Source organism: Nematolebias whitei, chromosome 14, assembly GCF_014905685.2.
Source record: "Nematolebias whitei isolate Nwh7 chromosome 14, NemWhi1, whole genome shotgun sequence".
In the NCBI taxonomy this organism is placed as follows: Eukaryota; Metazoa; Chordata; class Actinopteri; order Cyprinodontiformes; family Rivulidae; genus Nematolebias; species Nematolebias whitei.
Window position 1 is genome coordinate 19,944,159 of NC_056511.1, and position 11,870 is coordinate 19,956,028.

The 11,870-nt window shown below is 39.5% G+C and overlaps 2 protein-coding genes across 3 annotated transcripts in view; one reads left to right on the top strand and one right to left on the bottom strand.

Annotated features, from left to right (window-relative positions):
- The window catches only part of smad9 (SMAD family member 9), a 937,424-nt gene that overhangs the window by 890,043 nt on the left and 35,511 nt on the right, over positions 1-11,870 (bottom strand). The gene's annotated exons all lie outside the window — the stretch shown is intronic.
- On the top strand, positions 437-3,511 carry sod1 (superoxide dismutase 1, soluble). Its single transcript, XM_037687978.1, has 5 exons — positions 437-580; positions 1,491-1,587; positions 1,706-1,775; positions 2,929-3,046; positions 3,144-3,511. The coding sequence occupies exons 1-5, from the start codon at positions 503-505 to the stop codon at positions 3,255-3,257; spliced, it is 477 nt and encodes a 158-aa protein (XP_037543906.1). The 5' UTR covers positions 437-502; the 3' UTR covers positions 3,258-3,511.

Consider the following 11,870-nt stretch of genomic DNA (forward strand, 5'->3'; position numbering starts at 1 on the left):
AGAGTGGGGCAAATGAGGGTGGAGGCAGGTGTGGGTGTTTCGCCTTTCCCACCCACATTTTGATGTTGTCAGTCCAGGGAGTTGAATCGATGACCTTTCGATCACAGGCCCACCTTCCCCGCGTACATTATTACTACCATCTACCTATTTCTCTCTGTATATAATACATACATGTACATTATTACTATATTATATATATATATATATATATATATATATATAGGCGTGAATATAATTTTAAGCTTAGTAGTAAATTATGTGTACAAATAAGGCCATTAGTGGTGTAACTACAAAAACACAAAACCAGTGTTTACTAATAAAGCATAGGTATAGTGCATATACAGACTGACGTGGCCACTAACCAATCAAAATGTCCGTCATATGGTTTGTTTCATTCTCATTGGCTGGCTGAGACATAAGCCCGCCCATTAGGAACGTACAAAACTTGGAAAAAGGGCACTCCACGCGATAGCAACGTCGGTTTCCTTGAGTTGCAGCAAAGATGGTGGTCAAAGCTGTATGTGTGCTGAGAGGAGCCGGGGACGCAGCCCCCAAAGGCACGGTTTACTTTGCGCAAGAGGTAAGCTGTGCTAGATTGCACAATTTGTCGAAGTATTCTTTGGCAAGCAGAAAAACAAAACATTTAACATAAATGAAACTGAGCCTATGCTTTTAGCTTTATGCTAGCTAGCTAGCTAAATTCGTTACGCGCTAGTGAAAACGTTAGCTTCTATGAAAGGCGTTCACTGCTAGTTAGCGACATACGCAATTTAAGGAACTGGTTGTGAAACTTGGTTCATGTTAAATCATTGCAGAATTGCATGAATTATTCTTCTTTGTTTACCATAAACAAGCTTCGAGGTTGTTTATATATCACGAGAGTAGTCTGCAAGTTCTAGACATTTTGGAGTTCAATACTTTTTTGTTGTTGTTCCAAAATCAAGCGAGTTTGCTAGACCAGAGCAGAGAAATTACTCTGACATGGCGCAAATTAAGAATGTATCTGTAAGTCATGACCTTTAAACCTTCGCGGTAATGATTATCCAAACTAGTGCCTGTTGCACAACCTCGAAATTTATTGGTCTCCAGTTTTTAATCCCACTTTAACGATCCATGTGCTAACCTCGTTTCTCCTGCCCCCCCATAAATAAATAAAAATAAAATAAAAGCAGACTAAAGTTGAACCGTTGTGGACGTTGTTGCTTAAACATTATTCCGCCCCATTTTTTTTGCTGAGTCATAGCCAACCGTCCTGTCTGTCTACCCATCCATTTTCTTTTACCCACTTCTTCCTTCACTGCAGGGGCACTGGTGCCGTGTTTTAAATTATTTGGTTTGACTACAACAGTTTAGAGTTGGATTAGTCTCATTTACAGGAGTTTATACATCGTGTAAGACAACACCACGCAGGCAAACTATTTATTTTTTACCTTCTATGTATTATAGCTGCCTGAATCATTGTTTACTGTCTCCCCCCCCAATGTTATTAGAATGAATCAGCCCCCGTCAAGGTGACGGGTGAAATCAGTGGTCTTACCCCTGGTGAGCATGGTTTTCACGTCCATGCTTTTGGGGACAACACAAATGGTAAGCTTGTACACATTCTCCAGGTTTATAAAATTGCTAATTTTCTAATTAATTTTCAAATCGTCATGGTTTAATTGCATACTCAAACTGAGGCTCTTAAAATATTTTTTATTACCAGGGTGTGTCAGTGCAGGACCTCACTACAATCCTGAGAAGAAGAATCACGGTGGGCCTACAGATCAAGAAAGGTGAACTTGGTGGTTTTAGTGTTTTATCCCTCCCCTGAATTTTATTAAGCCCTGTACACAGAAATCACGCTTTAGGAGTTCCTACACTGTAATTTCAAAACCTGGTTTCAGAGTGCGCAAATCCTTAAATGCCACGTTGCATTTTCATGAGGACACCCTAAACACAACCTTTAAACGATGGCGTCACGTCTCCCCTCAAACCCAACCTACTACACCAAACGTAACAACAAAGGCAGATTGCGTGCTTGTTTTTGTGCTGCAGATTCCAGTAGTTCATCTTTAGTTAAACTATCATGTACTGTAATACTTGAAATAACAAACGGGGCTAATAAAATGTAAAGTGCTTTGAATAGAGAAGTTAAATTATTTATTACTTTATTCTATAAGACCATAAAGATTTTTATCCACACTGTTGAACTGTCCACATTGTAAATACAAATGTGGCAGATAAAAACAATATACATAAAGTGTGCGTGTGCTTTTAATGTGAAAAATGGGAATAGTTTTTTACACATACTTGTGTCATACCCAGCTGTTCCTCTAGATACTGTACCTGTCTTGGATCTTGAATCATGGTAATCTCGGTCAGTAACAGTTTTATGTACGACAAAGTGGAAGATCCACTTTGCAGTCCAGTTTTTCCCTCTCCATTGTTCAAGGAGGACGCCACTCCCTGGCAACATAACCCAGCACCCTGCCTACTGAATCCCCCACGCAGTTCTGCCACCTCCGGACAAGGCGCAGAGATTGTAGTATCTCAAACTCTAAACTGTGACAACTGCACGCAATACAAACGTAACGCTCTTCTACCGTGACAATCGTCCATAAAGATTTGTTTTTTTTGCTCTTGTATTCACCATCCTCGGTTTTATTCAGTTTACATTTTGCATCTGCTCAACATCGTCCCTGTGTATGATAAATTTTGTGGCAGACATGCAGCACCACATACAATCCTGAAATGGTTAAAACGGCTTTTAGTATTTTTCTGTTTCAGTACAAAAAACATTTCTAGGAACAGTGCTGTGTTTAAAGGAAACATCGTTTTGGAAAGATGATGCTCCTATGTGAATGGGTTTCAATAATGGTTTTAATCAGGCTAGAAAGTCTCAATTTTACTAACATTTGCTTTTTTTTCTTATTTTTTTTTTTAAAGACATGTTGGAGACTTGGGGAATGTGGTGGCAGATGCAAATAATGTTGCCAAGATAAGCATTGAAGACTCTCTCATCAAACTGTCTGGCTCCCATTCTATCATTGGCAGAACCATGGTGGTAAGGAAACAGTCATTGGTGTAATATATTTGTGAAAGTCAGTTTGAACCTAAAATTACTTTGTTAGTAGATTTATCAAGACCTTTTATTTTGTTAGATACATGAGAAAAGTGATGATCTTGGAAAAGGACAAAATGAAGAGAGCCTGAAGACTGGTAATGCTGGCGGACGTCTAGCCTGTGGAGTTATTGGCCTTGCTGAGTCTACCTAGTTTGTCACATTAAGCACTGGATTTTCCTCACTGCACATAGACCAACTTAGCTATTTGATGTAACAGTTTGACCTTTTCAGTACTCGGGGTTTTTAACTAGATAAAGGAAGTTAATTTTCTGTCCTGAATGTTCCTAGTGGTGACAGATGTCCAAATGAAGTCTATATGTCTACCAGTTGGCTTTGGTCCTAAAGATATGGTAATGCTTAAAGAATTTACAAACGTTTCATCGTAAAATAAAGTCGTTCAACAAAGTCGAGTGTGATTGTCTTCATTTGAAGCTTTTTATGTGGGGTTAGAGGGGGCACAGATGTTGTATAATGTACAGTAGTTACCTGTTGTGGGTGTTGTGCCTGACGTTCCTTTCCTCAAAAAAAAAAAAAAAAAAAAAAAGGGGGAAAAAAACAAGTTGATAAAATCTGCACAATACACATGAATTGACCTAATTTGTCAGCTAACTAAAATTTTATAGTATAATCTACAGATGTATGTTGGAGGAAAAAAAAAATAAATTGTCCCACCCATGATTTCTGATCAGTAGTTTATCAAAACTTCATACACATGTAGCATGCACTTTTCATCAAGCCAGCTCCAAGATCACAAATCAAAAGCAAATGTTATTCTAGGTCTTGTCCAAGCCAGCTATAGATGGCTGCATTGTACTAGTTTAATGTATAATGTGCCCTATGATAGCATGCCATAATATTTTGTCTTAACTACTTTGGGGTGAGTGCTAGTGAAGCAAAAAGTGACAAAAGTGGAACTCTGGTGTTTGTCTATGCAAAGTTAGACTACATCTCAGCCTTTCAATTAAGGAGGTACATAGTCAGGTGTTTAAAATGTGGTTTAAGCAAATCTATCAAAGATGATCTCGAGGCCTGCTGCTACAAATGGACTTGAACATAAGCCCCACAGATTGAGTGACTGACCTTGAAACAGTAACTGTTAAATTAAAACAAAAAAATTGCATTCGTATTTAAGTCAACATTTGATATTCTTTGGGACAGTGGAGACTACACTGTTCATACATTAATACAACAGTGTATCAAAGCAGAAAAGATTTGTGAGAAAAGGGCCAAAGCAAAGGTTTACAAGGGAGTTGAGACGGTATGTTGTATGGTTTGAGCGTATACGTTGTTTGTCAGAGAACACTTTATATCCGTGTTGAGTTGTAAACAGGAAATATTAGACAAATCAATTAAATGGTATTTAGTCATTATACGCCCTACAGTCCACCCTACGCCTTGTAGCTGCAGAAAATTCAAAGGTTTATTTACAAAATGTGTTTAGAAGGTATCCCTCCATTATCTTTTCCTGCTGCTTCCCTTTTGGGTCACAGGGCTCACTGGTTTTGATGTCCCAACTATCACTGTATGAGAGGCGGGGTACACCATGGACATGTCTCCAGTCCGTCACATGGAGACGACCATTCACTCTAAACTAGGGACAATTCTGTTATCAGTCAGCCAAACATGGATGTTTTTGGTCTGTGGGAGGAAACCTGAGTACCCGAAGAAAACGCACCCATGCTCAGTGAGAACATGCACCCGGCTGGGATTTGATCCAGCAACCTTCTCACTGAGAGGGAACAGCTCTCCCAACTGTGCCACTGTTTAGATCTTTCATACAAAATGGATCAATGTCAAGAAATTAAAGCCCCATAAAAAAAGTTTCCTTGGATTGTAAAAACAATCTTAGTTACGGTTTAGAGGGTCAAATCACTGAATGCAGACACTTGACTGGCAAAATGTGATTCTGAAAAAACGTAACTGTGTTGTCCTCCGTCTTCCTCTAGAGGGGACTGCTAAACTTAAAAACAATGCAGTCAGCAGTTGTCAAATTTCTTTTTACAGATGGATCAGTCACACACTCCTCATTCACAAATCAAAGTTTTTTTTTTTTTTTTACACTAATCTGGCACAAGGTACAATGGAATAATCACAAGTTATTGGTGTTTTTGTACAAAGGCGCACACACTTTGTTGTGCTGCAGTGAAATTTCATTCATCCATCAAGCAGAGGCAGCATCTTGAGCAGGGAAGCCCAGACATCTCTCTCACCATTTCTGGGAGGATTCCCAGGCCAGCCGAGAGACATAGTCTCTCCAGTCTGTCCTGGGTTTTCCCCAAGGTCTCCTACCAGTTGGACATGCCTGGAAAACCTCGCTAGGGAGGCAGCCAGGAGGCAGATGTCCGAACCACCTCAACTGGCTCCTCTGTGGCTTTACTTAAAAACTCTCCAGAATAACTGAACTTTGTTCCCTATCTCTATTTGCAGATGATCCTACCCCCAGTCATAAGCATCTACCTTATAACAACTCTTTATTGAAACCAGGATGAGGCGTTACATTTATTTTTCTCTGGGATTAATATATATTTTTAATTTTTATGAATTGATGTGGTCCTGTTGGTGTGATCGTGATGTGATCTCCAGCTCTCACTAGAGCGGCACACAACCAAGTATGAATCAGCTGGGCCTGGGATCAGCACCTTCAAATCTGCGGCCATGGTCCTTAGTAGAAAATAGGGTGAATTGTCCTCTCTGGATTGGGAGTGGGGCAGCACGGTCACGCAACTGGTAGAGCTGCTGCCTCTCAGCGAACAGGTCCCTGGTTCAAACCCCGGTCCAGGGGCCTTCTGGGTGGAGTTTGCATGTTCTCTCCGTGCATGCGTGGGTTTTCTCCGGGTACTCCGGTTTCCTCCCACAGACCAAAAACATGCATGTTAGGCTGATTGGTAACTCTAAATTGTCCCTAGGTGTGAGTGAGAGAGTGAATGGTTGTTTGTCTCGTTTGTCTCTATGTGGCCCTGTGATGGACTTGCGACCCGTCCAGGGTGTTCCCCGCCCCTCGCACAGTGATTGCTGGACATGGGCACCAGCGACCCCCGTGACCCAAAATGGAATAAACGGGTAAAGATAATGGATGGATGGATTGGGAGTGAGGTACTCCCTCAAATGGAGGAGTTGAAGTGTCTTGGGGTTTTGTTCATGAGGTAGAATCCTGAGGATAATGATCCAGACTCCCGCTGTCCCCTGGCTGCACTGTGATATTATGTCCATAATACGAACAGAATCAGTGTCAAAGGGCAGCCCGGGCAGAGTCCAATGCTCACCCTGAAGGAGTCCAACTTACTGCTGGCAATGCAAACCAAACTCTAGCATGACTTGTATAGGGATTGAACAAAGCAACATAATTCCAATAGGTACGGAGCACTCCCCACAATGTACACAGTCCAAATGTCTTCTTTAAGTCCACAAAACACACGTAGAGTTGCTGAGCAAATTTCCATGCCTGCTTGAGGACCCTGGTGAGGGTAAAGAGCTGAATGAGTGGTTCACAACCAGGAAGGAACCTGCATTCAGGCACACAAACTCACCATTACAAGGTGATGATTCACACAGTGAAATAAAAAGAAAGAAAATCTAAAGTTTATTAGTCGTTATTTATGCACATAATAAAAAAAACTTACAAGACGTTACACAAGTCATGAGTCAGACTACTGAAATATAACAGCCAACAACAGGATTTGAAATCGACGTCGGAATGTTGTTCCAACGTGAAATGCTTTTTAATAATCACGTGTACAGTAACAATGCATGTGGTGGATAAAAAAAGGTAATAAATAAATAAAAACTCAGCGAGAAGGTTGCCGGATCCAATCCCTGATGGGGGGCCTTCTCCAGGTGCTCCGGTTTCCTCCCACAGACCAAAAACATGCATGTTCGACTGATTGGTAACTCTAAATTGTATCTAGGTGTGTGATGTGAATGTCTTGTTTGTCTTTATGTGTCCCTGTGATGGACTTTCGATCTGTCCAGGGTGTACCCCACCTCTCGCACAGTGGTGCACATGGGCACCAGTGACCCTTGTGACCTGAAAAGAAAGAAGTGGGTAAAGGTATTTGATAGATGGATGGAAGTTGTATATGTGTTGACAAATGCAACTGGCGAAGAAAGAAAGAGAGAATGACTGCAAAAGTGGATAAAAATAGCCCAAGAGTAGAAGTGATGAATAATGGAGACCAAGAGTGCAGTTGACAGTGAGGCAAAGAGACCACCATGACACAACAAAACCTCACATAAAACATAGATCATAATGGAAACATGCAGAATAAAATAAAACGGGAAGAAAGGAACTGAGGTTATCTGTTGAAGATTATCCATATTGTCTGACCCAAATTTGCTCAAATTAGGTGGACTAAATATTTTGTTTTTACAACCAAATGTGTTTTAACCATCAAAATAGGGTTTCTCTATTTTGAAACAACAGCAAACAGAACATACTCTTAACTTTTATATTTACAACAAAAACAAATGGAAATCTTAACAGTTGAAGCATTCTCGTGGATGTGTTGGACTTAAGTATGTTTCTGAGTGTCACCTGTAGGAAATGGGGCGCCAGGTCAGTTTACTGACCACTTAATTGACGTGTTCACCTTTTAATAATCCAATTTCAGTTACTAAAGAAGAAGGGAGCTCTATATCACAACAAATTAATATTTACCCACAACAGAATTTGTCTTTGAAGCATGTTACAAAAAAACCCATCAAAAATACAATATGATCAAGAATAATACAAATATAAACACACAAAGAATACAAAATTGAATAATAACTAGTTTGAATAAGTAGCTATGTAATTACTTAGACTTCAAGGTTTACTAATCTAAAACACACATTAAGGATTTGTAGTATGTCATATATGGATATATTCATACTTTTTCACGAGTTCCTCATCTTTCTGACTGTGTAAATGTCGTGCATTGAGTTTAACAAAAATGTAACGAGAGACGTTATTTATCTTTGACCCATCAAATGAATGCGGTCATTTATTTTCAGAATCAAAGTTTAACATCAAACATTTACATTAATTTGGCAAAATATGAAAATAATAACAGACAAGTTTCACAGATAATGGACATCAATCACACGGCGGTGATCGAGGACTTTGCTTCAGATATTCCTAAAATATCTGTACTGATTTTAGGAGAAAGGAGAGTTTAAGATGGAAATGGAGATTTATCTTACAGAGAGATTTGTGAGGGAATTAATCTGTTGGACCAGAAACGTGCACGCTCCTTCAGATCTCAGCTTGCGACGGTACGCTTGGTCGAAGTGGACTGTTACCTGGTTGATGATATATCAGCGTCGGTATAGGATCCTCCTTTGACTCTTTCAGCGTCTCCGTTGAGAGCAGCTGAGATCCTTCGAGAGTTGTGCGAGGTTATTCAAACAGAAGTTATAATCCCAAAACGTCTCTGGATCATCCTGAATGCGTTTTCATCCAAGAACTCTGAACTCCTTTCATCTCCTTAGCACTCTCTATCAGACTTCCGACATCAGACTCTTCAGCACTCTGGCAAGAACCGGGAAGTTGCCACATTTTAAATGAGTTGACTTCCGGGTCAATTTAGAGCTTTCTGATTCGTGGATGGACCAGAATAGAGGTGTGTTTTGTGACGTAAGATGTTATCAAAAGTCAAGGGCAGAGAATGAGATTGCTTAACAGACAGAAAAGATTATTGGAGAAACACCAGACTTCGTGGAGTCAAACTCCTATTATCTTCTGAAAAAGTTTAAACATGACATTTCTTCTCAGTAAACATTTTAGTTGACCGAGACTCGACCTTTAACATACTTACAAAACTTGCTCATTGAAGACAGAAAATCAAGAAATGCATATTAACCTGATTTCTTCTTTGAATGAGGAATAAAAATCATTACTTACTGTTTATGTAAAATAAAAATGAGTAGTTCTCTTCAACCTGTAAGCATTGAGTGAACTAACACAATTTGATTATCAAACATTTGTAAAATAGTAATGATCATAGAGGATTGTCTTTTCTACTTGATTAATTCAAGAAAGAAAGTCACCAGATGGCTCAAACTGTATTTCTGGATGCAGATCAATGAAATAACAGTCTCTGTTCATCTGATCAGATTTGAGGTCAGATCAGGTTCACTACAGATTAATCAAGGATTAATTATCTTTTATCTAAAGCAAAATAATTATTTGGACAGGATTTAGTTTGTGTTTTATACATGCAAGGGTTTTTCTTAATTCATAAATAGTTTACTTTTAGAATTTGAATGAGAGATGCTATTGAATTGGATCAAATTATTTATTAGCACTGAAAGCAAGGAAAAGGTTTTCATCAACTTCCGTCAGCTTAAAAGTTTTAAATCAGCCCCTTTCCGGGTCGAGTTGGAAAGTACAGTCGACTGATGTTCCGTATTTCCAGGATTGTGGAAGCTGATCTGGCCTCCAACACTCCATGTAAGAGCAGCTGATATCTCAGGGGATCCTTGAAGAACCGTGCCAGACACTCTTCCTGGGTGACTGGGCTTTGACATTTACAGGGTCAGCAACGAGGCTGCGGATAAGTTCTGCACGTGATAACCCTAACCCTAAATTTCAGCTAGCTTTATCCAAGCAAAACATGTTTTATCTTCTGTAACTACTGTACCTCTTTCTACTTAGCTTTAACAAAAATTGTTTCCAAGCAAAATGTGTTTCTTTTGCAGGTGCAAAGCGTAAATGGACAAGACGAAAATCCATCATGGTGAGAAAACAGAAGATGGAATACAGTACTGACTCACAACTGAGAGCATGGAAAACGCACCACTAATAGCAACTAAGGACACCCTGGAGTTATCAGACGGCTGCAAGGCATCATCAATTTACAAACACATTCTCTTCGATTTCCATAGGTAAAAATATTGTGAAATTTATAGTGTTCATGTTATTGCATTGGGTATTTCTCAACTGCTACAACACCAAGATTTACCTGAATAAAAAAAAAAAAAAAAATTGTTCTAATCATTTTTGTGTTTCCAAAGGTCAAGTGGCTGTGGCAGCCATCTTGAAATGAGTTGGTTTCCAAAAGCTAAATAATGGTTGATATACACCCAGCGACTAATTTCTGAAAGTTTCATTAACATCTGTCCAGTGGTTCATTACATTGTCACACTTATGAACCACACTTCTGAATCCAATATGTTTTAAATTAGTTCATATAGTATAAATTAAAAACACTTTCTATAAAATGAGCAATGACAGCAGTATCTTGACACTGAACTCTACCAGCACAACTTTAAACCCATCCTTCTGTGTGTGTGCAGTTTCAGACACTTTAGCTGAAAGCTGACAACCACAGCAGAGGGTGGGGTTGATTGTGGAAAAAGGAGGGGAGAAGGAAGACTGGATTAAAGCATCAGAGGGCAAAGAGTTCTGCTTGAACATGACGGGCTGAGGCTCCCACAGGATTGACGGGGGGAGTATTCCCACCAAATGGAAGAGTTCAACAGTTACCACCCACCCAGAGTCACACACACAGACACACAAACTTCATGAGAACATGTGCTCACACAATCGCACATGCAGGTGAACATTTTCTACTTCTAACAACAAAGTTTATGGGTATTGTGACAACAAATAAACCAGTAACAGTATAAACACAAAATTACAGAGAGAGAGAGAGAGATTACTGAAAAAACACAAAAAACAAAACACAATTTAAGGAAATGTGTTTATGTTTGCATATCACAAATTTTACTATATATATGCATATATTTGCAGGAGTAGAGAAATTGCTCCAACTGCAGTGGATGTTGCGATGCAGTGAGATGTCAGGTGAGAACAGCCTACACCGTGGAAGCTTTCTTTGTACCGTATTTTTCGCCATATAAGTCGCACCTTTTTGCATAAATTTGCAGGTCCTGAGACCTATATGGAAGCAACTAATATATGTTTTCCCCCATATTTATAACCCAATTTTTGGCTGAGGTCTGATGATCTCATTCATTCCGACATAAAAAATATCAAACACTACCATTTTAAGCCACTAGAGGGCCCTCGAGCATTGTGGCAAGCCAAGTGTCTTATTAATAGGTAAAAGTGGCTATTAATGAGATACTAGGCTTGCCATATAAAGCCACATTCGTCTAGCTCCAGAATTCATGGAGCAAACGTGAAATCAGCTGCATTTTGTCGCGCCGCCCAGGTGAAATGTAGCTGATTCGATCATTAAAATGCATTTATTAAGTAAAAGTTCAACTGAGACACACCTTTGCTATAATTTAGAGCAAATAAATAATTGTTTTTAAGTGCTAATCTTGTTAAATTCTTGTTAAAGTCTTCCCGTGCGCGCTCTCGCGGCCAACATTTTGGCAACCAATCGATTTTTGGCACAACACCGGCCCACGTTTCTGGGTGGTCAGCGGTGACACATAATAGATGTGACTTATTTATGTTTTTTTCCCACTTTATTAGACATTGTTGGAGTGATGCAACTTATACGGCAGTGCGGCTTTTACGGTGGAAAATATTGTATGTTTCGTGCCATGTTAAGGAACAAAACAATACAAGGTCTGTTTTGTTGTTTTTTGGTGTGAGACTGCCAACACATCAGTGCTTTTGTTGGTTTCTGCTATGTTTGCTGGCAACCTCTAAGAAGAAAAGGCGCACACAGCCAAACAGAAGCAGACAACAGGAGGCAGAGAAGGATGGGATTTAGTGATGCTGAAAGATGCTGCCAAGCTAATGAAAACCTCCAGACAGCCTGTCCATAATTCAGATTACTTTTTGAATATATACATATATATATATACATAT

Coding starts and splice junctions, on each gene's coding strand:
- sod1 (XM_037687978.1), top strand. CDS start 503: ATGGTGGTCAAAGCTGTATGTGTGCTGAGAGGAGCCGGGGACGCAGCC. Junction 581..1,490: donor CGGTTTACTTTGCGCAAGAG/GTAAGCTGTGCT, acceptor CAATGTTATTAG/AATGAATCAGCCCCCGTCAA. Junction 3,047..3,143: donor TCATTGGCAGAACCATGGTG/GTAAGGAAACAG, acceptor TTATTTTGTTAG/ATACATGAGAAAAGTGATGA.